This window comes from Pogona vitticeps, chromosome 2 (genome assembly GCF_051106095.1).
Source record: "Pogona vitticeps strain Pit_001003342236 chromosome 2, PviZW2.1, whole genome shotgun sequence".
Classification (NCBI taxonomy): domain Eukaryota; kingdom Metazoa; phylum Chordata; class Lepidosauria; order Squamata; family Agamidae; genus Pogona; species Pogona vitticeps.
Window position 1 is genome coordinate 195701500 of NC_135784.1, and position 26924 is coordinate 195728423.

Here is a 26924-nt window from a genome sequence, read left to right on the forward strand (position 1 = left end):
GTCTTCCCTCTCAACTTCTCTACCTCGGCCAAGATGGCGGCCGGCACAGGCAGCGGAAGCGGGGCTGGGGCGGCCGGGGCTGCTTCCGTGGCGTCTTTGTGGAGCGAAGTGAATCGCTGCGGCCAGAATGGAGACTTCGGGCGAGCGCTGAAGTCGGTCAATAAAAGTGAGTGGAGGGAGCGAGAGAGAGGGAGAGCCTTTCTCCCCCTTTTTATAGTCATCCTCGGCTTTCCTTTCCTGGGCAGGGGAGACCGGGACCCCGAGCCTTCCTTTGTTTCTTTCGACGCGGGAGGTAGCCCTTGCAGTGCCGCCCACTGCGTCGTTCCACAGGGCTTCCTGCTCTCTCTCTTTTTTCTTTTTCGTGTTTTTATTTCCCAACCAGCACCACAAGCCTGTAGGGTAGGCCAGTGCCGGAACCAGGGCTGGGGTAACCTGTGGCCCTTTGAACACCGTTGGGTTCCAGTTTTCCTGTCAGTCCCACCTCGCCCAGGTACTGGTGAGAGAGGATGGAAGTGGGTACAGTAGTTCATCAACAACGGGGAGAGCTAAAGGCTCCCAAATCCTGGGGTGTAATATCCCCATGCCGCACATGAGGTAATATAATGGCTTGCTTAAGGCCCCCTTTGTGACTGAGGTGGGATGGGATGATTAGGACTGTTGCTATTGGCCACGCTGTCACTTCCCATGGATGGCTTGCCAGCAAGTATGGGGCTTTTCATGCTGATGTGTGGTTTAATAAGTTTTTGGGGATGACAAGCATAGTTAGTTTCTCTTGGGTGGCTCTAATTCCAGTTCCTTCAGTTTAGCGGCTCCCTTATAGAGTTGTTGCCACACACATGAGATTATTAAGCCATCTAAATGTTTCTATGCATTTTGGAATTATTATTATTCATTAGGATTTTCTTGGCAGAGGTTAGGTGACTTGGACAGCTGTGTGACAGGCAAGCTTCATGGTGACCTGCATCTGTATGCTAAGAAAAACTATGTTAGATGCATTGGTATTTGTTGTACAGTTTTAAAAGGCACAGGAACTACTGTATTTGCCATTAAGCATATTTACCCTGTTTATACATTTTGCATTTGTGTAATGCTTCAGGTATGATATCCAAATAAGAGAGGAATAGGACGAGAGAGTAGTTTAGGAGGTAGTAGGTAACAGGACAAGCTAGGAATCTTTGGAAACCATTAATTTTTATAACAGATTACATGTCTTTCAATTGTTTCTGCTTGCAATGGCAGTAGTTAAACCAAGAATCTTAATTATACAGGTAATTATTGTGTTGTTTCTAAACAAGGAGTTTCTCAAGTTTGGGCTTGTTCCCTCTAAACAAGACAGGGAAATGCTGGATTCATTTTCTAGTTGATGGGAGGGAGCAAGCTAGAGAAGAGGTACCTTGTAAATTTGACCATCAGTCAAGTAGTCTGGTATTTTCAGTTGTCATGGGAAATTCAGATCCAGGGCGCAGGGTATTATTATTTGCTATTTCTACCTGTAGATCCTAGATACTATGTGGCTGTTCCTCATTGGAGTATAACAACCAAACTATGCCCAGAACAGATCAGGTGTATTGGGATGGTATTGATGCTTGTGAAGGAGTGAGTCTGAGTGTGCCGTCCTCCGAAGAAAAAGCACAGACAGAGGAGAGTGGCTACATGGAGGGCGTCTTGATTGAAATAGATCAGGATGAGGGAATGAAGAGGAAGCCTACTGAAGTGTGTTTGGCTGATGAGGAGGGGGTGGAGTTGGATTTGATCATGTGGGAAGATGAAAAGGAGGAGGGAAGCGCGGGGGGTTTCAGTTGGCTGGGGGAAGGAGCACTAGGAGGATATGTGAACCGAGGGGTTCAAACCGAACCCATGCTCGAGAGTGAAGTCACACCAGGCCTTGTGCGGGAATTCCCCAACTTACGACAAGGAAGGGGATTACTGCCAGAACCCCTACCCCCAGGCAATCGCGGCCACGCGTACGATCCATTGGAATGGATCGTTTCGGTGTACCCCCGGAATTTCCTTGGTGGCCGGAAAGTGATCAGACCGGGCCCCGAATTCCAACAGAAGCCTCCGGAGGGAGACTGGGCCCGCCATCCCTATTGCGGGACTGTGTGCGCGGTAAGGAGCACCCCCCTACGGCCGATGACGGATCGGGAGCGCTTTGGCCCGGCCCCCTTGTAGATATTGAAGGGAATGTGGATATGCGGCGCCCCAAAAGATATCACTTGTTGTCAGACAATGTTCTAAGGGATCCGTTTGAGCCAGTTGAATTGAGTTCTCATTCAAATAAACTTGTTGATTTTGAAGAAGAGTCACCTCCTCGTCTCTTTCCCGCCTTCACCACCCATCCCCCCCCAGCTGCCGTACCCACTTGTCACAATGCTAGATAGGCGGGATATAAAATAATATATATATACCTGCCACATGACACAATAGTCAAAATATGGTTCCTTAGCTTAGTAAATTGCATTAGAGTAATCCCATGGGTGCAAATTTAAAAATGAATTACCAAATATGTTCAAAAATTGCTAATTTTCCATTTGTGTGATACTGTTCATATTTTAAAAGTACTGTATGTGTTTATGTAAAGTCTTTTGTTTTTATTTTTTTTATTTTTTTTGGACTTATATACCGCCCCATAGCGCTACAAGCACTCTCCGGGCAGTTTACAGTTTAATTATACAGGCTACACATTGCCCCCCCAGCGAGCTGGGTACTCATTTTACCGACCTTGGAAGGATGGAAGGCTGAGTCAACCTTGAGCCGGCTACCTGGGATTTGAACCCCAGGTCGTGAGCACAGTTTTAGCTGCAGTACAGCGCTTTAACCACTGCACCACGAGGCTCTTTCATGTATCATGAAGTACCTCCCTGTCAGATGCATTTACTTAAGACAAAATATATTGTATTCGCGAAGGCTTTCACGGCCAGGATCTAATGGTTGTTGTGGGTTTTTCGGGCTCTTTGGCCGTGCTGTCCTCTGAAGATGCCGGCCATAGAGACTGGCGAAACATTAGGAAGAACAACCTTCAGAACTTGGCCAAAGAGCCTGAAAAACCCACAACAACCACAAAATACAATATATTGTTTTTCCATCTTGTTTAGCCTGTAAAAATGGCTTAGAATAAAAGAGAACTCCATACAATAAAAGCAGTGTTGTAGCTGGCAAGATCAAAATTGGAACATCAGAAGCTGTTAGATAAATCCCTCCAATACCATTTACCTCTTTCCAAATGTGATACAGAATAGAGAAGACTTTATTTGAAAATCTGAAGGAAGCTATCGTGCTGGGTTTCTTTTTAGGGTTCAGAGAACAGATGGCACACTACAAAAGGCCATACTCTTTGTAACAATTGACCTGACTTCAAAAGTATAGGAACTTGGAATAAGGTTATGTTCAGTGAGCTGGTGGCAACATCCTTCATGTGGTAGATGGCATTCTCTGTGTGGTTTGAAACTGACCATACAGCAGCCTAATCCTCAGATGTAAGTTTTTATCCAGTATGATTTCATAAGTTTTCAGAAATAGGCTTTGAAGATTAGAACTACCACTTCATCTTGAATTTAACCTTAGAGTCAGACACTAGCCAGTTATTTATAATTTTTTTACATGTGTGTCCCGTCCTTTGCCCAATGAGTTTAAGGTGGTGGACATGGTTGTCATTCTTTTTTCTTTTCCTTCACAACAACCCAGTGAGATAGACCAGTATGTGTGTGTGAGAAAAAGTGATTGGTTCAAGGTTATATAGTGAGTTTCATGGCTGGTTAAGGACTTGATCCTGGATTTCCTGAGACCCATATAATTCTACATCTGTTATTTGGAAGTAAATCCTACTGTTTAATAAGTTTGACTGCTATGCAGGTATATTTAAGGTTGCAGTTTTAATGCTTGGATAATATGTTTCTAGCTATTTCTTCTCGTTACCAGCTAAGCTGCTAAGGATTTAATGCACCCTCCTGCTAATGTTGCTTTTGAGACATATGTTTTTTCCAGACTTTTTTCAAGTGCAGAGTTGTGCTAGTAATTCCATGTGCAAGACTTTGCCTTCAAGAATTCCTACCAGATCAACTTATCTGCCGTAGTACTAGAAGACTGCAGAGGATTTGAGCAGTTCTGAAATATTTTGTTTAAAGAGTATTTGAAAATTGCAGAAAGTCTTAGGGAACAATATACATTTCTTTGATTTATCAGTCATATCACATACATCAAATGTTAATTAAACAATAAATATCCAATGCCAGCATCGTTGTCAAATTCACCACTATGTTATGAAAATCATGAGCTCAGGGTACTGGAAAGAGCCGTTTTAGCTGTCACATTTTTAGAGAAAAATTAGCCTGGCGCTGGTGTAATCTGCTGTGAAAATCACAGGCCCAAGATCAAGACTTTGTTGCCTGGTTTAACTGGTATTGGTCAAAACAGACTCAAGTTTAATTCATCAGAACATTTATATGAAGTACTGGTATGACTGATAGTTGTGACCTGCATGGTGAGTGTCAGGCACTTATTGGTCCGTTGGACCTCAACAGATCTCATGTGTCCTGAAATATGTGAGTAGGTCCCGGGTTCACTACTGGCTGTTCCTCTTCTCGCACCACAAAAGACGAGTCCGAGTTCTGAATAAACAAATTTTTATTGTCAAAACCAACTGTGTCTCTTTTACTTATTTCACTTGGGCAACATATAGATAACTGGGGAGAGGATTCCTCCCATAACCATAACAAAGAACTTTCACCATTAACATCCTTTAATAACAAATTTTTGCCTCTCTCTCCTGTTTCGTTGGTTCTCTCAAACATTGATTGCGCACTGTACACAGTGTCCCGCAACATGGGTGATCAGCCCACTCGCCTTCTAATGGCTCCTCTGTCACCATCTTCGGGTCCACTGTGTAGACTGGCCGTCCCGGACCTAGATTCTTTGGATAGACCAGGACGGTCCATTCGAGCGGGCTCAACCCAGGGATTATAGGTCGGAATTTATCTCTAGTAGATGTCCCTTCACCAGCGTCTTCTAAACTCTCTGCTATTCTCTTATGCGGAACTGAGAAGGCATGCACCTTTCCTTCTGCTTTCTCATCACTTTTCTCTTTGTACACAATCACTGTCTCGGTTTCTTGTGACAACTCTCCTACCTCCATTGTCAGAAACACATCTTTTTCCCTCTCCTGTTCTGACTCTCCTCCTTCCTTCCTTCTCTCCCTTCAACTGTCCTAACGGTTCTCCCTCCTGAGGTCCAACGGACTAGAAAGTGCCTGACACTCACCTCATGTCTCTCCTCCCCTACAGGCCACCCTAGTCCTTTCACTGTCCTTCTCCACTTTCTCCTCGGTCCATTCAAGTAGTTTGAATTCAGTAGTTTGCTCCTTTGTTCCTTTTATTACTCCTTCCTCTCCTTTCTCCGCGGTTTTACTCGTCTGCTCTAGGCTATATTTGTGAGCGGACGGCTCAGTCCTGGTCCTGTCCTCACAAAATACAGTCAACTTTTGCCTTCAGCTCTTTTCAACGTTTGCCCACCATTGCTGATTGTTTTATTTTGCAAAGGAATGCCTAATCTTCTCACTAAAAGAACTCCTGGAATCTCTGTGTAATAGCTTGAAAAGCAGTGGTGTTGTTCGGCCTTCACTATCTGATGCCTTCAGCTTTTTTATTTTTTAACTGCACCAGCACCACCCACAATGGCAAAGGTCATGACTGGGGAAAGTTGTAGTCTAGAATATCTAGATAGTATCTGGTTGCAGAAGCCTGTACTGTATTGTACGTCTGCAAGTGTTGAATAGCGGTTACTAGGTTCCTATAGTAGTGTAATGAATTGCATTTGCTTTTTGCAGTATTGCAGGTCAACAAAGATGACGTGACTGCTCTGCATTGCAAAGTGGTTTGTCTTATCCAAAATGGAAATTTTAAGGAAGCTCTCAGTGTGATTCACACCCACACCAAAGTACTGACCAGGTGAGTGTTTTACTGTTGAGTGCCAATCAGAAAATGCACTGTTTTTGTAATCCTTTGTTTTTTCAAAATATGCAAACTTGAACAGAGGGTTTTAAAATGCACTCTACACCAGGGAGGGGGCAACAACTGTGGCCCATGGGGACTTCCCATCTCCCTTCTTACAAGCCCGGTCTCCTTGAGGGTGGTGGGGTCAGGGACCAGGAATCCCCATTGTTTATTTCCAGAGCAGGTAATAGGGATTTTTCCTGCTTCCATTCCTCCATTTTTTCACCTATACATGAAAGGAAGAGGAGAGTGAAACCAATTCACTGGCTGAATCATTGCAAAGAAAACTCCCTCCAGTGCTTCAGCTAGCAATCTGGTTAAAGAACTCTGGCTCTTGGATGATTTTCTCATGTACCATAATTATTCTGAGGGTGTATGTATCTAATGGAGTTCTTGAAGTACAGTACAAGAATGTTTTTTTTACAGCACCTAGGGTACCCGAGCAAGTAGGTGCAGATACATTGATACAGAGCTTGTGTATTTATCAGAGTGACTCTCCAGTTGTACTGAAAGTAACGTGCTGTAAAAACGTGTTGTTGTTAATGTAATACTAATAAGAATAGCAGTGTAGTGGATAGAGTGTCAGACTAGGAATCAGGATATTGCATTCAAATTGTTCCTTGGATGTGGGACCTCTTTGAAAGGACGCAGTGGAGAACATCCATGTTAGGGTCACCACAAGTAGGAAGCGACTTGAGAGTACATAATAACAAGCAATAAGAATATCAACCCAATAAGCGCTGTATATCTGTAAGCCCAATAAGTTTACTGAGCAACTCCACAGGTTCAGTAATTTGCTTCTTCCATCTGTATTCCTTTTGACATGGTCTGTTCAGTACAATGTTGTACTTCAACAAGGCAAGCTGTTTATTAACAAGAAGTAATGCAAGTACAAATACTGTATGGGTCATAGATACTGCAAAATGACACTCTGCCTCTGACATATATGTTGCAGTGATTTGATAGCCTTTGAGAAGGCGTACTGTGAATATAGGCTGAACAGGATTGAAAATGCTCTGAAGACCATTCAGGGAGCCAGCCAGCAGACAGACAAACTAAAGGAGCTCTATGGACAAGTGGTAGGTACTTGTTGCTTTGAACGCTCTTCTGTGTATAAATTCATCACGTTTTTTAAAACAAGATGCATAGCTTCAGATTCTTCCAGCTATTGCAGGAGAAGAGGGAATGTCACTCACTTGTGAAGCATATGTGTTGCATGCAAGAGATCTAAGATTTGGGCATCAGTATCCTGCTAAAGGATAGTATGTAACAAGGCTGAAAGACTCCATTTCTGAGTCTTGAAGAGCCACTGATAGTCAGCAGACCAATATTGCAATATAAATCCACAGCTAGGCTAAATGTGGCTTTGTTAACAGTAGTTCTCCAAGGCAAAATGTGTACTCCCTAAGGGCAGGGCAATAAATGGTACAGTAAATGGTTCAGTCAGAATATTATTCTGCAGCAGTACATTTGAAGTAATGAGCCTCATTTTTAAGGACTGTGCTATTATTCTGGGTAGCTTCCTGTTCTTAACCAATCCTGTGGAATAGAAAATATTTTAAAATACAACATGCAATTTATTTCTCCATTTTCCTATCTTTGAAATTTGTTTTTTCAAACGTCGTTACCCTTGAGGTCATAGACAGTGTCCTGAGAAGTTGAAATATGTTCATAATAGTTCATTCATATTGCCATTTCTGATGTTAAATTTGAGTCTGTTCAGATACTAACTTCTTTGTCTGACATAGAATGAAATAAACTGTTGCAGTTAGTTATGTGAACATTTATCTCTGGAGAAAACAATAGGCCTTCAGAGGTAATTCTCTGCTTGGTGACGTTTTAAAATGTATTATTATTTTAAGAAACAAAGCATAACATGAACTTTATTTTTTACGAACAATGTTTAGAAAGTTAACATAGCATCATAGCTAACCTGGAAAGTCTCTCATTTTAAATATTTCAGGTGTGAGGTCCTCAGGCAGCCTAATGCAAGCCAAGGGTATTCATTTTTAATCATCCAGTTCTGAGAGAATGGCTGAAGTCCTCTAGATTTCATAGATCCTTTGCTGTGCAGCTAGGATGACATAATCAGCCCTTCACAGTAATATTTAATTGCATTGAAAGCTTCCTGTCCTCTACCACAAGGAAAGGTTCACTAGGACTCCCTTTCAACCTGAGGATGCCGTTCAGATCCCTGGGATGGTGAGAAGGAGCCTTTAATGGCCAGACATTGCCACTAGATTGACAGTAGCACCAGTGGCTGTGATGTTTGGCTATTAAAGTCCCCATCGTCAACTTGAGGCTCCTAAAGACTTCCCCGGATCAAAAGATAAGCATAGGGAGCCTCGGAACCTGAAGGGCAGGGATAGGAAGCTTTAAATTAAATTAAAAGCCATTGTAGGCTGATCGCTGTGGCGTTCACCCTTGTGGCACCTGCGTGTTTTGACCTCACAAAGGCTCACGTCGCGTTTTCCTCCCACTGCCACCAGTGGATTACCTCAATCCACAATTTAAATGACGTTTGTCAAAACACTTGTCTTGTGAATATAAACAGAATTTATTTATTGAAGTGAAGCAGTTTTAATAATCACAGAAGTTCTTCAGATAAACATTGTACACAAGCAAATCATTAACAGTTCTCCAAGTACGTACTTCTCTCTTTCAATATCATTTCCAACTTTTCTATCTGTTTTCTTAACCAGTCTTAATCACTCTGTATCTGTTCCCTCTCTCTCTGACTAACCAGTCCTTATCTCTATCTTGATCTCATCCCAATCTCTGATTCCGACTCCTCCTGCCAAACCTTATGTAGTGTCTGACTCTGCCTCCCCAGTTCTCTCATAGGCTCATGCAAATTAGCTCATGACTATGAATGGCATGAGTGACGTGGGGCCATTGTCACAATCACATTCTGGTTGCCTGGCATAAAGTTACTTCAACAGGATTTCAGCCAATGCCTGCCTACTTTATAGGCCATGGCATGAGTAGTAGTGCATTTTGCAGTGCTAGTTTTCATTAGTATCTGGCCAGGTGTGTTGCTATGTGACGGTTTTCTTTTAGCTGTACAGATTAGAGCGTTATGATGACTGCTTAGCTGTGTACCGGGATCTTATTCGTAACTCTCAGGATGACTATGAAGAAGAACGAAAAACAAACCTTTCTGCAGTTACTGCTGCTCAGAGCACGTGGGAGAAAGTGGTGCCGGTAAGTCACTTTGTGTTACAATGTTATTCCATACATGTATCTTCTCTCCTTGGTATCTCTGCAGCAAATAAATTGCATATATGTAATCAAAATGCAGCAGTATGTCTTTCTAGGTTGTTGGATGTTGTTTGGGGAGGAAACTTCAGCACATTTGCCCTTTTTTACTTTGGAGAGACCATTGAGGCCATGTGGTAGTGTCTGTTGTTAGTAAGGGTTTTCGATCTTGTATAGTTATTAGAAATTTAGTCATTTTGTTAAGTATGAAAACTTTATATTAATCATTTTTTTCTTTACATTAACTAATCTTCATTGTGTCTCGAGGTGTTGACCAGAATTGAAAGCACTAATATGCATCTGTTACTGTTCTTCATCACATGGCATAGTCTGTAGCTATGCAGTCAAATAATTCTGCAGATCTAATAAACTGTTTTTTATAATGGCTGTGCTACGTTGATCATGCATCTTGTTATATTTTTAATTTGATTTTACATTTTGGGTTTAATGTTGTGGTTAATTGTTTACTGCCTGAAGTTTATTAGAATAGTAGTTTTAAAATTCTGAAAAATTGAGTATCAGAATATGTGCTGGATAGCTCACTGATTAAGGTATCTGGCTGTAGAGCCATTGGTTGGCAGTTTGATTCTGTCAGAGGTTGGATTTGATGATCCATAGAGTCCCTTCCAGCTCTGCAGCTCTAAGATGATGATGATGATGATTTTGTTGATTTTTTTATTGCTGATGAAGGCTTAATGTGCTTTCACTGCTAATATCAAGATAAGTATTTTGGTTTTCTAGAATAATTAGATGTGATTGCATATTGTTCTCATTTTTTTTGCTAGTATACAAGCAGAAAGAGGACTGTTCATTTAGCCCGTCTCCCCACTTCTGAATTATAAGAGTTTACTGGATATTCATTTAAGACCTAATGATTTGGAAAAAAAATGGTTGATGTGCTTTTAGTCATCAAAGGTGTTTATATTTAGTTTATGGTGTCACACTGGGTTTCTCATATTTTTGACATAGTTACTTTTGCTGTTCCTAGGAGGATTTGGGCCTTCAAGAAGCCACATATGAGTTGTGTTATAATGCTGCTTGTGCTTTGATTGGGCAAGGCAAGCTGAATGAGGCCATGAAAAGCCTACAGAAAGCAGAAGGTAATTGCTGATACATTGGACTTTCCCTATAACTTTTTCCTTTGCTTCGTGGAAAGAATCATTGTTACCTGCATTCTCTATAAAAATTGAAAACAATATAGAAAACAGAGAGAATTACTGGAAAATTACTAAAGATAAATCATGAATTAGATAAGGACAAGAATGACAAGTTACTGTAAAATTATGTAAGATTACACAGATATGCTGTGGAAATTGTAAAAATATGTGACTGTGTTAATTTAGAAGCCCCTGACTAGACATGCTAATGCATTTGGTTTCTTCCCATTGTCCAAGATTTATCTAATATGTGAAAATGTTATACACATTGCCAATTTAGTTAAAATAAATGTGTTGTTCAGTGGCAGTGCATCTTATGAACAAACATGCAAGCCACAAGTAATGATATAATCTGTTATGTGCATTGTTATATAAAAGTTATATTTATTCAGTGGAATCCTACTGGTATTTGTATAAGGTCTTCATAAATCTACTGCACCTAACTGATGAGGTGCCAGGGGACATCCAAGTTGTGCAGTGCAGATACATGACTGAGGCACACCTCAGCACTTTGCAGTTAGTTACAATTAGCCACAGCAAATTATGCAGACTTTAGGAGAACAATAATAGGATTCTAGCCAGTGTCTTTTATGGTCTTTATGGATTATACTAGTAATGAATACAACAGAGATACATAATATATGGATGTGCTGGCTAGCTTCACATACAGTAATAAGTCATTGCCTAAAAGTTATTTATGCGAGTCTTATAGAGAGCTTTGAGTTTAGCTTTGTGTGTTGCTTCATAAAGTTGTAGGACAACTTTATTTTCTTTGCGACACATTTTATAGTTCTTGAAATTGCCAGCATTTTTATATTTCTTGATGCAAGTGCAAATTCTTTATATTAAGTTACTGTGAATCCTCACAATTGATGGCTCCTTTGCATGCCAGCATTAATTCTTCACACTTTCCCTGCAGATTTGTGTCGTCAGTCGCTTTCGGAAGACTCAGTAAGTTACTTTTGTTCCCCCGAGATGTATACTTCCTGTACTAAATAAATCTGTATATTTGTAGTTGGTATGTCAGTTGTATAAACCCACTTGGATTATACAATAACTTAGTGCTTTTTCTTCATCATACTGAAATTCAGGCACTGTATGAATCAGCAACTTTTTCCTTCATGAGTACTGCCACCCAAAATGTGACAGTGGAAGATCAAGTTAAATAGACATCCTAGCAAGAGACCTTTATAACACTACCAATCCAAAAAAGAAAACAAACAAACAAATAAAACCCTAAGCATCATTAAAATATTTGTGTTTATTAATAGTTAGGAACCAGTATTCTTGCTGTTATTGCAATACATACTGTATATCAGTGGAAGTAAAATATTCATATGCAGCTAAAAACTCTTGGATTTTAATTACAAGTCAGGGACTGAAATCTTGTTGCACAACTACATGTACTTAATGTGAAGTGGCAGGGAAAAATGCAGTAGGGCAGGAGTGGTATCCATGAAGCATTTCAGCAAGCATGTTGTGCAACAGTCCAGTGTGAATTGTGTGATTGGTTGTGCAGTTACAATACACAACTCTGGCATGAGATGTGCAATCAATTACACAATGCTAGCTGCCTAGCCATTAGGCCCAACATCTTCTGCAAACATAACTTTACACCAGTTTGAACAGGATCTCAGCTGATGAGTTCAGATATCACAAATGGCACTGTGTAAATGTACAATGTTAAGAACTTTTTAAAATGTTTTCTTTTAGGATGTCACCGAAGAAGACATTGAGGCTGAACTGGCCATTATTCATGGTCAGATGGCTTATATTTTACAGCTTCAGGGTCATACAGAGGAAGCTCTGCAACTTTATAATCAGATAATCAAACTGAAGTAAGTTGTTCCTTGTGCTGGTGGTGGTTATAAGTGTCTTTAAAAAAATTACATAAATTGAGAATAATAAATGTGTCATATTATTCACAGGCCAACAGATGTGGGATTGCTAGCTGTCATTGCCAATAACATCATTACTATCAATAAGGTATAGAATTATCCCAGTCATTTCTCAAGTGCAATTCGATACTGCCTTAAATGTCCACCTCTTGCTGTATCTTCTAAACCTTTACCTTGCAATTGTAAAATTGGTATAGTGTAAAGATTGCATCGAGGATTGTGAGAAATCTTATATTTCTGTCAATGGCTATATCTCTTGTGTTGTATTTCACAGGACCAAAATGTCTTTGATTCAAAGAAAAAGGTGAAGCTGACCAATGCAGAAGGGGTTGAACATAAACTCTCCAAGAAACAACTCCAAGCAATAGAATTTAATAAAGCTTTGCTGGCCATGTATACGAGTCAGGTAGGGTTATGCTTGTTTGACATTATGCACAATCTGCCTAACCTAGAACCAAAGCACTCATTTCACAACATACAGTCCTCCTAAGGATATGCCGCTTTAAAGTAAAGAAGCCATTCCCTAACTAAAAAAACACAAACTTTCTTAAAATATTATTTTGTTATGAGCAAATTGTGCATGGCTGACCAGCCTGTTTCCAAGAATAACAGTACTTCAGAGAGCATCCTGAGCATCTTGTTTCCATGAAAGAGCAAACATTCATGTTTCCTGCTGCATGGAGCATTGGAGAATCAAATAAATGAGCAGTGGGCATGCCTTGTTTTTCCTTAATATTGGCATCCTTTATGGAGAAGACAGTACATTCAGATTGTTGCAAATATGCAGGCCCTTAGTTTTGCAAACAGTTCAATGTATTCCCATTTCAGTTGATACTTAGGAAGAGTGAACTTTTATAGAAGAGTTTGTTTTTCCCTTTAAGTAAGTGTTAGGTCTATTTTAAAATCTGTTCCAGGAATTTGAAACAGAAATAATAAGGTATTCATGGACATTACAGTCATTTTTAAAATCCATTTCTGAGATGTGTATGTGGCTGTTCCTGAAGAATTTTTATGTTTTCTGTAGGTACATCTTTATCATCTTAGGAAACTGCATGTGTCCTTTCCTAAATATGTGCTTCCCTTAACATCTGTTATTCTAAGATATATTTTTCAGGGAATTACATGCTCCCATTCTTCTAACCTGCACCTTTTACCTACTTGAGTTCCATATAACCTCTGAGTGTCTGTCATGGGAGATTATGCACAATGCAGAATATTGCAGGACATGTTGTAAAGCACACATTTAGTTCAACATACTAGCTTCTATCATTGTCTACATTTACTGCATATCCTAAACCATTGATTCTCAACCTTTGGCCATCCGTATGTTTCAACCTTTAGTATCCAGAATCCCTGAGTACTAAGCCTGCTGGTGGGACTTCTAGAAGATATTATTTTAATACTTCAATTTAAAGTCCAAAACATCTCAAGAACAAAAGATTGAGAACTGCTGCTCTATAAGACACTAATTCCCTTTCAACTCTATGTTGTAGGGGAATATCAGTAAAGATGAGAGGGATCTTTTTCAAGTTATTCTCTGGCATTTTCATACTGAGAAACTCCAGGATTCCCTGGATCACGGGTTAAAGTCACTGTTGTCATTGCAGGGTGTGAAATATTATTACAGCCCAAGCCACCCGAGGACTGATTTCGAATTTCTTAGTTTTGAAAGTTATAATTAGAAGTCCCTGGTGGAATCTAACTGTGCTAACACTTTGTTTATAATTCATCCTTGAGCAATGCAGGGAACATGTCCAGCATGCTGGACCTGCTATTTCTCCAGTGTTCAAGAAAGTTGTTTTTGCCTGACATATTTTTGCATCCTGCCTTCTTTCTTTCTGCAGAAGCTGAATTTCTGATTGGTTTCTTAAAAACTCTGTCTTGTTCCTTAGGCAGATCAATGCCGCAAACTGTCATCAACTTTACAGGCACAGGACCCTGAACACCTCCTCCCTGTGTTAATTCAGGCAGCTCAGCTGTGTCGAGAGAAACAACATACCAAAGCAATAGAGCTTCTGCAGGTAGGCTATCGTCGGCTGCTGAAGGAGATGCACAGCAGATTTCTCCGAAGGATACAGCTCTGTACTCAACCATTCTTGTGAAATGTCATATCTGTTCATTGCATGGTTTCTGTTTTACAAATTATGAAGATCTGTCTGAAAGCCTCCTATTGTTCTTGTTTCGGATGTGCAGGAGTTTGCTGATCAACATCCTGAGAAAGCAGCAGAAATAAAGCTGACCATGGCACAGCTGAAAATTGCTCAAGGTACAGTAATGTAGTGTTGTTGCCTTTGAAAAGAATTTCATGGGTGTTTGATCGTATTGATATGGTGAATCCACATAATTCTTGCTTCTACCATGAACTTAGCCCATTTTTTTTTTGAGGGAGAGAGAGACAGAATATAGGAGGGAAATACTTTTTTTATTCACTTGCTTGTATAATTTATTGATACTTATCATTCTGCAATTCTTTACATATTGCCTAATTCTGGTTTTGCTTCTCACGTGAAAGGCTAGCAGCCGGTATGGAACATTTCTTGTTTGGTTATCAGAGATTTCAGTGGTCCTTGACCAGATGCGGCCAAGCATATTTTTCTAATCATTGGCTTCTGCAAGGAATTGACTTCTATGAAATCATGGCATAAATTGAGTCCTCACTGAAACTGTCTGGGATTTCTGCTCATTCCTCCCTGTCTAAAAGAAAAGAAGGATTCCTGAATGAGAGAACTGATGCCCAGTAAAAGGCTGGAGGCAAAAATGAATAATTTCACTTTTTATTCTCTCTCAAAGGTAGTGTCACCAAAGCATGCATCATCCTGAGGTCTATAGAAGAGTTAAGGCACAAACCAGGCATGGTAAGTTGTAGCTAAATCTTGACAAATGTAGTGCTTTCTGAGTCCTCCTGTTACTCCCATCCTTCCCAGTGCCTCCTGCCTTGTTTATGCCATTCTGACCTTAAGGCTCCATTATAAATACAGTGGTGCCTCACTTGACGAGGATAATTCGTTCTGTTCAAATTGCTGTTAAGTGAAATCCTCGTCAAGCGAAATTAAAAAATCCATTGAAATGTATTGAAAACCGGTTCAGTGCGTTCCAGTGGGCGAAATACCTGCTCGTTTTGCGAAGATCCTCCATAGGGTAGCCATTTTCCGGTGCCTGTAAAGCGAGGAATCTGACCTAAAGCACAGCAGGGAGCCATTTTGCACAGCCATTTTAGAGCCACCGATCAGCTGTTTTAAAATCGTCATCTAGCGAAGCAGGGAACCGATCATCGTTAAGTGAATTTCCCCCATAGGAACATCGTTTTGCGGTTGCAATAGTGATCACAAAACTTCATTGTAAAGCGGATTCGTCGTTTAACGAGGTAATCGTTAAGCGAGGCACCACTGTAGGTTGGTGTTTAGGTGTCCTGTACATAGATTTAATAGGATTTTAGGAGTCAGGCTGAATCAGAACTTGGAACAGTAACAGATCTTCTGGATTCTGTATTTGCTAGGGACATAAACTGAGAACAAGAAAAATATCTGGATGGGAAACTAGCTGTTAATGTGAGTCTGGTCTGATGTAAGGATATGGAAAAGTAAAAATGTTTAGCATAGTTTGAATGTGTTGCTTTATTTCTCTGGAGTGTATAAATGACTCCAGATTCTGCCTCCTGAGTTCTTGTTCAACACTATAGCCGTTATACCACATTGGCTCTCTTATTAAAGATGAAAAACACCAAGACTTCATAAACTGAAAGATTTGTAGAGTTAGTAGCGAACCACAAGTCATCTAGTCCAAATTCCTGTCAAAGCAAAGTTTTTTGTATGCATGATAAATACACTGTTAAGAAGAACTAAGCAGCACCTCAGTCAAGGTTTCTATCCATTTGAAGGATTCAGTTAATGACTAAAAGTATATACTGTACTTAGAAGAATGGGTAAAAAGAAGGCAGGAGCCGAAGCAGTTTAATTAATACACTGTAGTATATAGAATAATTTCCATTATGTTCCTTCTCCGTATAATGAATAATACAATATCTTAAAATGCAATTACAAATAGTACTTGGTATCTGAAAGTCTTTATTCTTTTGCACAAACAACATTTGAGAGAACAAGTACTTATGAGGAAAACAAAAACAAGCCAGAAAAAAGAGTAAAAATTATGCCCATTAGAACTGGGAGCAGTACATTTGGTGTTACATTTGAAAAGTAGAAGGCATATATGACAGCATCTCATCAGATTTCTATACCTTCTGCTTTTGGAATTTGGGGAGTGTATGGAACAGGATACTGACCACTATCTATTTAACACATCTTTCTGCTGTCATCTATTTCTGATTGGAATGTCGTCTTCTTAACGGTTACAGGTATCGGCATTAGTAACTATGTATAGCCATGAAGAAGATATTGATAGTGCTATAGAAGTTTTGCAACAGGCTATTGAATGGTATCAGGAATACCAGGCAAGTATTAGAGTGTGATGTGATTCAAGTGCACAACGTGTCCAGTTTGTGTGGGGATAGAGGAAGGGTTTGTTTTTAAGTCACATTTCTCCCGGCAAAAGAATAATGGTAATAAGTGGGAGAAGAAAAACTGTCATATGTTCAGTACATCATTCTATGTTTTTTACTTGTTAAAACATTTACAATCTTCTGAATCTTTTTATCAATTTTTTCTTAAGTGGTTTAGTAATAATTTTCTGGAAGTTGGATTTCTTTCTCCTGAGGTTGAAACGTTTCACTACTCATCCAAGCAGCTTCTTCAGTCTGAGGGGAGTTGGTAGGGGACTCCTGATATATCCTCCATGTTGGTTTCACTTCCCTCTGGTCTGAATAGGCTCGTTAGAAGGATAAAGGATGGGTGGGGAGTGAGAGATAATCCCACTTCTGCAGTCCTTCTCCACCCATTGTCATGGGTCATTAACAGAGATCTTTCTGCTGTGTGTGGTCCAGTCTTTCTGGAGACGGATGAAAGGGCAGCATGATAAATATGAGATAAATCTATCTTCTCGGATGAGTAGTGAAACATTTCAACTTAATAAGAAATCCAGTTGTCATGACTCAACTTCCAGATAACCTCACCTAGACGGCTGAGAATCTTCACAGATTTAGGAATAGTTGTTTTCAAGTTGTGACCCCTGGGAGCACTGCTTAGTGAAGTTTCCCATTTGCGCCTGAAATGTCTACAGAGGCTGGCAGTTGTATCTCTGCATGATTTACTGTTCAGAACTTATATCCTTGAATTCACTTCAATGGGGTTGGATAATTCCATACTTTGCTGTGGATGTGATCTGGATAATTTGGTTCTCCCAGTGGGGAGAGAGAGGCACAGAGAAATGGAAGGGGAGAGATCCTCTGATGTGTAGAAATTGCCTATGAATACCTGATTTTCTGACATCTGTGCGGTGTTTACAGAATACACCTTCTTTTATTTCCAGCCAAAGTCTCCAGTTCATTTGTCACTCATAAGGGAAGCTGCCAACTACAAGCTAAAACATGGCCGGAAGAAGGAAGCCATCAGTGACCTGGAGGAACTGTGGAAGTAAGTCTTTTCCTAACAGAAAAAAAGTATGTCTTATGAGAAGTACCTGGAGTGCGTTCACTGATTTCTTAAATAGTTTGTTGAACATTATTTCAGTAGCAGTCTGAAGTATCTTCATGGAGCAAACACTGAAAATAAGGCAAAGGATATTAAACCCAGGTGGACTGATGGGTGGAACAATGGACAAAGTTAGAGACAAGCTCTAGTCTTACTGTGTAAATCAGGCTTGTCCAACTCAGGGCCCGAGGGCCGCATGCGGCCCAGGTCAGCTCGTAATGCAGCCCAGTGCATTTTTTTTATTTTTAAAGAAATTCCAAAGTTTCAAGTTACACTGCCGGCGCTTGCAGCCGGAATGTGGCCAGGACATGTCACAACAGTAGAGGGAGAGAGAGGGAAGGAAGGAAGAAGGGGGAGGGGAGGGGAGGGGGGCTGCGCGACTGCATTGCGCCATCCCCGTCAATAGGTGGACCCCCTCCCGGCCCCATAAAGCCGCCAGAGTGGAAGCTAGCAGCCTCTGCTGTCTGAGATGGCAGTTGCCGGTAAACGCGCTTGGAGCAGGGCTGCGGAGGATGGCTAGGGCTGCCCTCCCATGTGGCTCAAACCAAATGTATGTGCGGCCCAAACCAAATTTTCATCTTCTAATGTGTCCCAGGGAAGGTGAAAGGTTGGACACCCCTGGTGTAAATGCTGAGGCAGGTGGACCACTTCAGCTTTTTGTAAAGTTTAAGTCAAGAGTGAAATGCAGGTCAACAGCGTAAAATCTCTTAAGATATGTGGTTTTATAACAAGTAATTACTGATAGCTGGAGGAAACTTTGCAGTTATTTTGTCTTGATGACAGACTATATGAAAGATTGCTTTGTCCCAAATAAGCTTGTCCATAATGTGATATCTTCATCAGAAACTGTTGCATGTCCTATCAGAGCAATGGCTGAGTTGGTGGATATGTAAGACCATCATCTGCAACACCGTAAAGACTGCTATATTTTAATGTGAGCTTTTATGAACAAGTGCACTTCAGAGATAAAGTGGTACCTTGACTTGCGGACTTAATCCGTTCCGGAAGATGGTCGTAACTTGAAATGGTCGTAAGTCGAAGCATAATTTCCCATAGGAATGCATTGAAATGCAATTAATCCATTCCAGCTGAAGAAACCCCCCACCCCAGAATACTGCAAGACCCATCAGAAACGTGATTAATCCATTCTGGCTGAAGGGGGGGGACAAAAAGCAAACAAACTGTGCAAGACCCATCGGAAATGCAAAAAAAGCAAAGCAGAAAGCAAGCAAACCCCGCAAGACCCATCGGAAATGAAAAAAAAGCAAAGCAGAAAGCAAGCAAACCCTGTAAGACTAATCAGAAATGGGGGGAAACCCAAAAAGCAAACAAACACCCCAAGACCCATCGGAAATGGGAAGAAACAACAACCAAAAAACAAACAACCCCCCCAAGACCCGTCACAGCACAGAAACATAACCCCCCCAGCCGAAAACCATGCTGCAAAACCCACCCAGAATAATTTTTAAAAAGCAGAAAGCAGCACCTTACCTTACCAGGCAGTCCGAAGCCTCCTCCCATCACACTCACTCTGGCCGTTGGGGCAAAAGAGCTACAAAAAAACAGCCTTTTGCCTGCCAATGGTTAGTAATTTGAATTCCCCGCCTTTTCCCCTGCTTTTTTTATTGTAACTTGAAGCTCCGGCCACAGATCGAAGCAAAATTTTGTGGCTTGAGCTTGTCCTAACTCAGAATGGTCACGTGTCGGGACGTTCGTAAGTCGAGGCACCACTATATTGAGTGAAATGCTTAATGATAATAATAGTCGGTCAAACTTGTGAGAATGGCCAAAGGTTTAACTTCCCTTTGAAGGTTACTCATTGCCCTGTGACCCTTGGAAGGCCAGATGCTGTATTTGGGGTCAGGTTTGTCTTATGTTGCTTATCCAGAGAGTGTCATTTTCTTGTTGGATCTGTTGTTTATCACACTCTGTTGTTTCCCTGGCTTTCAGAACATCTCTGTGAAGTAAGTCTCTGATTATCCATTTTTTGTGGATTGGGAACTGAGGCAGAGGTAGATTTCTAAAACCACACAGTGAGCTTCTAGCTAACACAGGGCTTAAACCCTGGTCAGCCTGCAGTAGTCAGTGAATAAGAACACATTGCCTTCAGGCTGTCTGCGATGGTGCCTTCCTGTATGTATTGGGAAAACTCTTTCTACCAGCAAGCACACAAATACTGGAGTGGTCATAACAACCAGATAGGCAGGATAGAAATAGAATAGAATAGAATAGAATAGAATAGAATAGAATAGAATAGAATAGAATGAATGAATGAATGAATGAATGAATGAATGAATGAATGAATGAATGAATATCTTAGGTCTTGAGCAAGCAATTAAACTGAATGATTGTTGCATCACTAAGAGCAGGAGGGAGCAGCATGTCCACAGAGTGAGCAGTCTTCATACTTTCATTTTCTGCCTCTTACCCCTAAGTGAAGATAACTGGCTGGACCAGCTCTGGCCTGTGGATGTAATTCAAATGGGAAGTACAGAGACAACGTGCTTCTTGAAATACTGTGTTGTTTTTGTGAATGCTGTGGGAGATGCAGGCAGGATGCCTGGCTAACATGTGCAAGTTTTTCCTTCAACTGGCTGCTCTTTCTGGAAGCAAGTATATGACTGCTAGACCTCTTTACTTTTGCAGGCAGAATCCAGATGATGTACACACCTTGGCCCAGCTCATCTCTGCTTACTCTCTGGTTGATGCTGAGAAAGCTAAAATGTATCCTTCATGGTGTGGCTGAGGTAGGGGAGACTAGGAGGCTGAGGGATGGAGGAGTAGTTCCTTAACTTCCTAAAATAGGGATATTTGTTGTAGTGATGCTTTGTACGAGTTTCTTCCTTTTTGTTAACACGGTAATCCAAAAAGGGAGTATACTACTAAGAAGAAGAACCATTAAGTATCTGTCAAGCACCCTTCTTCATAGCATGGGATTGTGGAACATGTTCTGGGACTCTCCCTTTCCTAGAGGCATATGCCGTGCCTTTTGAACCTCACCATTGTCTCTTGGGAGACACATTCAGTGCATACTGAATTCCCTATAATATACACCTATAATATGGGTCTACAGTTTTTTAGATGTCATCTGCTTCAGAGATAAAATACACTATTTATTCTGTATTTTGATGTCCTGGATTCAAATATGATGATTAAAACAACTGATTGGGTACTGTTTCCAAGGTATTTTAAGTTTTTACATTTTAGTCAATGTATGTTTGTTTCTATAGCAGAGTTTTAATCATAAATTATAAATTAGGTATTTTCACTTATAATTATAAATTATAACTAATATTCCCTCTAATTTTCTGGAGTACTGTGCAGAGCCTCTGCCTCCTGCATGCTGGATTCCAGCTGCAACCGGAAGCAAATGGATGAAAACACTGGCTGTGCTAACACAGCACTGCACACCTGCATGCCTTAGAGGGAACATTGCCCACAATACCCTGTTTCCCCGAAAACAAGACCTAACCTGAAAATAAGCCCTAGTATGATTTTTCAGGATGCTCGTAATATAATCCTATCTCTAAGCCCAAGTTAAGTGAAACCCTGCCTTCCACCATTGTGCAGCGACTAGAAAATGACATGGCTGTATTTGAATAAATGTAGATTGTGGCACATGAAAAAAATAAAACATCCCTTGAAAATAAGCCCTAATGATTTTTTGGAGCAAAAATTAATGTAAGACCCTGTCTTATTTTCAGGGAAACACGGTACATTCCCTATAACTGTGTATCCACTGTGGGTCTACTGAACACAGATATTTTCACCAACCCCTTTCCTTCCATGGAGAACCCCAAGGTTTCCTTGGCGTTCTTCTTCTTCTACCTAAGAAGACAGCTGGAAACCTGTTATCAAGTCCTATACACTGATCATGCCATCAGATTACTTGGTTCTGTCTATCAATACTGAATTCTTGAGAAGAATTTTACTTTGTTGTTCTTGTTTACCAGATGTTCACTCCTTGTTCTTCCTAAGCTCCTCTCTTCCAATAGTCTCAGCAAACACTTGCCCTCCTCGGACACAATGTCTTTGAAAGTAGATGTGGATGCACTTGAAAATTCACATGGGGCTACATATGTTCGAAAGAAAGGAGGGAAACCCACACCTGAGAACCCGCAAAAAGAACAAGGGTAAATGAGTTTCTCATAATGCTATATTATTGTGAACAATGATTATTTTTAGAAGTCTAGCTCAGCAGCAGTGAACAAACAGATAAATAAAAAGTTTAAAAACAAAGCCATAAAAACTCTTTGTTTCATTAACTTTGTTCCTTATGTTGCATCCTATTTGAAGAAAGCTTATGTGTGTTCATTTTGCTTCCTTTTTAGCCAAGGGGATGTCAAGAAGAAGAAGAAAAAAAAGAAAGGTGAGTGTTATGTTGCCTTTGGCTACTCCTGGTCCAGAAGCAAAAGATGCTCTTGCCAATATTGGTGAGGAGGATACAAATATCGTCAGCCTAGGGGCAGAATTTCAAAAGTTCGCTGAAGGTGTTTAAATTAAGTGGAGCTTTAACAGATTTTAGAAACTCCCAGAAATAGTATAACTAACAGTACACATGTTAACTGGAAGGACACTGGAAGGACAGATCCTGAAGATGAGGCTCCAATACTTTGGCCATCTCATGAGAAGAGAAGACTCCCTGGAAAAGATCCTGATGTTGGGAAAGCATGAAGGCAAGAGGAGAAGGGGACGACAGAGGACAAGATGGATGGACAGTGTGATCAAAGCTACCAACATGAATTTGACCCAACTCCGGGAGGCAGTGGAAGACAAGAGGGCCTGGCGTGCTCTGGTCCATGGGGTCACAAAAAGTCGGACACAACTTAATGACTAAACAACAACACACATGTTAACAACAATATATAGAAGGTCTTTCCTTATGTCTATTCTGAATTCTAATAGAACTTCAGTAAGTGGATTCAAAATCGAATCAAATCTGAATTCTCCCTGGAAGCAAAATTGGCTGATCTGGGGCTATTATTCTTTGGGCACATCACAGAACACAGGACTCACTGGAAAAGACAATAATGCTGGGAAAGGTTGAAGGCTACAAGAAAAAAGGAATGACAAATAAAATACAGATCGCAAAACAGTGTTTAGATAGGGAAATTTCGCTTGACGATTATCGGTTCCCTGCTTCGGGAACCGATTTTTTGCTGATTGGCAGCTCTAAAATGGCCACCCGCTGTGCAAAATGGCTCCCTGCTGTGCTTTAGGACGGATTCCTCGCTTTACAGGCACCGAAAATGGCCACCCCTATGAAGGATCTTTGCTGGACGCTGAGGTATTTAGCCCATTGGAACGCATTCAACCGGTTTTCAATGCATTTCACTGGGCTTTTTCGTTTCGCTTGACGAGTATTTCACTTAACAGCGATTTCAACGGAACAAATTATCTTCGTCAAGCGGGGCACCACTGTATGGGTTGATTCATACACTCGAGTATGCAAGAGTTAGCAGAGTTATTGATGATAGAACTTTTGGGAGGTCACTAATTCATAGGGTTGACAGACGTCAGAAGTGAGTTAACAGCACCTAACGACAATAAGATTCCATTGCCTGTATCATATTTCTGCAGTCCTTTATGCGTCTTATAGAAATGTTCCAGAGAACTTGGAAACCCTCTGTGCCAGGTAGTCTGGTGCCATGGAGAGCTACAAGGGGGGAATAGAAGCTGAAATGTTGTTGCTAAACCGCTAGTGTTATATAATGAAATGCAACACTATATCTTGACCAGTTCTCTTATAGAAAGCCGGTTCTCCATAAGCCAGTATTTCAGCCTTGGGATGGTGTGTTAGTACGGCATGTTAGTTAGGACAACAAAATATTGCTTAAAGGAAAATGTAAGAACCTATATGCATACATAGTATTTCTTCCCTTGCACCCAGCACTTGCTTTCTGACTAAGGGAATTGTATGCACCTTTGGACTAGTCATACTTCTAATGCAGCTGTTCTTAAACTAGAATGTGTAACTGAGTCTTCCCATTCCAAATGCTCCCTAGGAAAACTGCCAAAGAACTATGACCCCAAAATGACCCCTGACCCTGAGCGATGGCTTCCAATGCGGGAACGGTCCTACTATCGCGGGAGGAAGAAGGGCAAGAAGAAGGACCAGATTGGGAAAGGAACACAGGGAGCAATGACAGGTGCATCCTCGGAATTGTGAGTGACTGGATCCAACCTTATAATGTCTTAAATAATGATGAATCACAGAGTACCTGCTTCAGTATAAGAGATAGTTGATGGTCATGCACAATTTCTGGGGAAAAGAAATTGCCAGATTGAATCAGGATAAGATGGATGGAGGCCAGGGGGAGGCAGCTACTCCTGTGCAGTTGGCTCGGAGGGAAGGAGCAAAACTGGCTGGAGCTGCCACCAGTACTTAGCAGCAGGGTTCATTCTATATGAGCATGGAGTGAAGCTCTCTTCCAGTAACTACTAATTGTCAACTGCGGCTTATGCTTGCAGCAGTGGCTGAGCGCTGTCTCCATAGCCTTTACGAATTAATGAGAAATTCCCCTAGCTAGAATTCTGGTGGTTCCAAGTTGTCAAAAGAGTTTCAGGGTCCTCACATGTTCCTTGCCAAGGTTCTCTCTACACTGATGACCATTAACTGTGAAGAAGGACATGGGTGGAGCTTTCTGAGCGCCATTGGCACCACAGACTACCATCCTTTTAGTCTCTCTATTTTTTAAGCCCTGTAGAGGGTGCTCCTCAAAAAGCTTTGATGTCCCATGGGAAAACTGCACTCATGCCCACCCTTTAATTGCTATCTGCAGAGAGAGCCTTGGCAAGGAATAGGTGAGAATCCTGAAACTCTTCCGAGAACTTGGATTTTTTGACTAAAACTACCAGAATTTTACTGGGAAAATTTCTACTGAACTCTTGATAGTTGTACTCCCCCCCCTAAAAAAAAAAACATACCTGGCCTTCCCAATGGTGTGTCCCACCACATGTCCCACCTGCATATGTGCAGAAGTTGAAGAGGATTCTGTCATGCAGTTTGCTGTACACACTGGGGGTTTTAAATATGAGAGGGGTGGTAAAAGTGACACAAAAGTTCTTTATCAAGCTCAAATGCCTATGACACCTGCAGGGAGGGAACTGTGATCATTAGACAATGCATCAGTGTGACTTGTCCTCAGAACGTGAGCTGGGAGGTGGGGCAGTGGGTTTGCATGTCTTCTTTGCAACATCAGAAGCTGGCAGAGCATAATTATCAGGAAGGGATATTTTTGTAGACCACCACAACCACCAGCTCAGAAAATCAGGAGAAAGGAAAAGATACGAAAATGCAGACCCTGGGAACATTTTTAACTTAACGAATGGAATTGCTTTTCTGAATCTTCTAAGTTCCTGGGGTCTCCAGTGTTCTCTATGCCTTTTTCTCCTGAACTGTTTTGCTAGAGATGGAGGTAGCAGGGAGTTAACAGCCTATATTTAGGGAGGCCATGCAGTTTTTCACTTGGAGAGACCCTCCAGGTGAACTATATAGGAAAGTATCACTTTTTCCTACATTGGGGAGTTATTAATATCTTTAGTGACAGCAGCATACATTGAACTATTCTCTGCTCTGATAGCATACCCATATGGGAAATGGGGTGAAGGCTGGGCAAATCAATACGATATAGAGGAGTGAGCAATGAACTGTCACAACTGTAGCACATACTTTGCTACAATGAACCCAGCAGACTTTTGTTGTTTTGAACTAGGTATAATTTTTATTAGGGTATTCAACAAATAAAAAGTGTCCATAACATGACCCGATTGCTTCTCTCTTTCTGACAATGGGTCTTGAAAGGGCTTCCCATCTTTAAATAAGAACGGGTTTCTGCCGCTGGCGTTCCATAGACCCAGCCAATATGTAAATATGTCGTCTGCTGTGGTCTGTCCCATCTCACCTTCCAACAAGGGCAGGGTCGTCGTCCCGGTTGTCATGCCACAAGGGTTGTCTGTCTGGTGCTGAATCCTTCCAGGGTCCCCCCTGTAACCCTTCCTCCTCATCTCGCTTCTATAATCTGCCTCCTCCTTCGGCACTCTTAACCTCTCCCACACCCCAGTCCAGGGGTCCTCCATTCATACCCATTCCAAGCCTGGCGGTAACTGCTTTTCCTTCCTTTTTATCTCTGCTGTCCACGCCTCAAACTCCACCCTCTTCTTCCTCTCTTTTCCCGCCAATTCTCCCTGACCCCCTCCTAATGTCATTCTTTGTATCTCTTTTCCTTGTCCGCCTGTTTCTGTCCCTTGCTGCTCTGTCCTTGGGGACAATAGAGTAGGTTGTGTCTGTATTTCCTTCTCTTCAGTATGGAGGAGGGACGTCTCTCTGGTGAGTGGGATATCCCTCTCGCCTCCTGTCTCACAGGCAGGTGCATATATTCTGTACTACTAAAGCCACATTTATTGTGGAGTTGCTTAATAAATCTTGAATTCAGGTAGAAATTATCAAGGGGAAAACAACAACCAGACAGTTTAATTTATGTATAGTACAGAAATGAATGGTATATTACACTGTCAAAATACTATAAGCAGTAGTCAGTCCTTACTCAGGCTACTGTTTATATTTTCCTCATAAAATCTAGTGCACGTGGTATGTTTTTTAGAGAAGAATAGGTTCTTCGGTGTAGGCAATAGCATACAACATGTAATGATGTCTGTGGAAGCAGGTTTTAAGTTTTGTTCAATTTTTTGCTGTGGTCTGGAGTACAGAAAATGCACTATCCCTCTGAAATTTTTGTGACAGTAGTTCTACTTCTCCCATCCTGTCTGCAGAGATGCTAGCAAGACTGCCAGCAGCCCTCCTACTTCCCCGAGGCCTGGCAACGTCACAACTGTCCCATCTGCATCAACCAGCAACATGGTACCACCAAGGCATCAAAAGCCCGTTGGCGCAGCAGCAACCAAGAAGAAACAGCAACAGAAGAAGAAGAAAGGCGGGAAAGGAGGCTGGTGATCTGGACAAGCAGCCTGTTACTAATGAGATTGTCTGCCCCTTTTCATCCAATTTCAAGTGCAAAGAGCTTAATAAAAAGATCAAACAAA

The 26924-nt window shown here is 41.2% G+C and overlaps 1 protein-coding gene across 1 annotated transcript; it reads left to right on the top strand.

Annotated features, from left to right (window-relative positions):
- On the top strand, positions 1-26924 carry SRP72 (signal recognition particle 72). Its single transcript, XM_020814917.3, has 19 exons — positions 1-166; positions 5822-5942; positions 6943-7066; positions 9048-9191; positions 10234-10345; positions 11322-11353; positions 12116-12240; positions 12331-12388; positions 12575-12706; positions 14193-14321; positions 14494-14566; positions 15091-15155; positions 16652-16747; positions 17722-17825; positions 20529-20606; positions 21878-22015; positions 22214-22251; positions 23888-24047; positions 26655-26924. Exons 1-19 carry the CDS (start codon positions 34-36, stop codon positions 26833-26835), a joined length of 2043 nt encoding a protein of 680 aa, XP_020670576.1. The 5' UTR covers positions 1-33; the 3' UTR covers positions 26836-26924.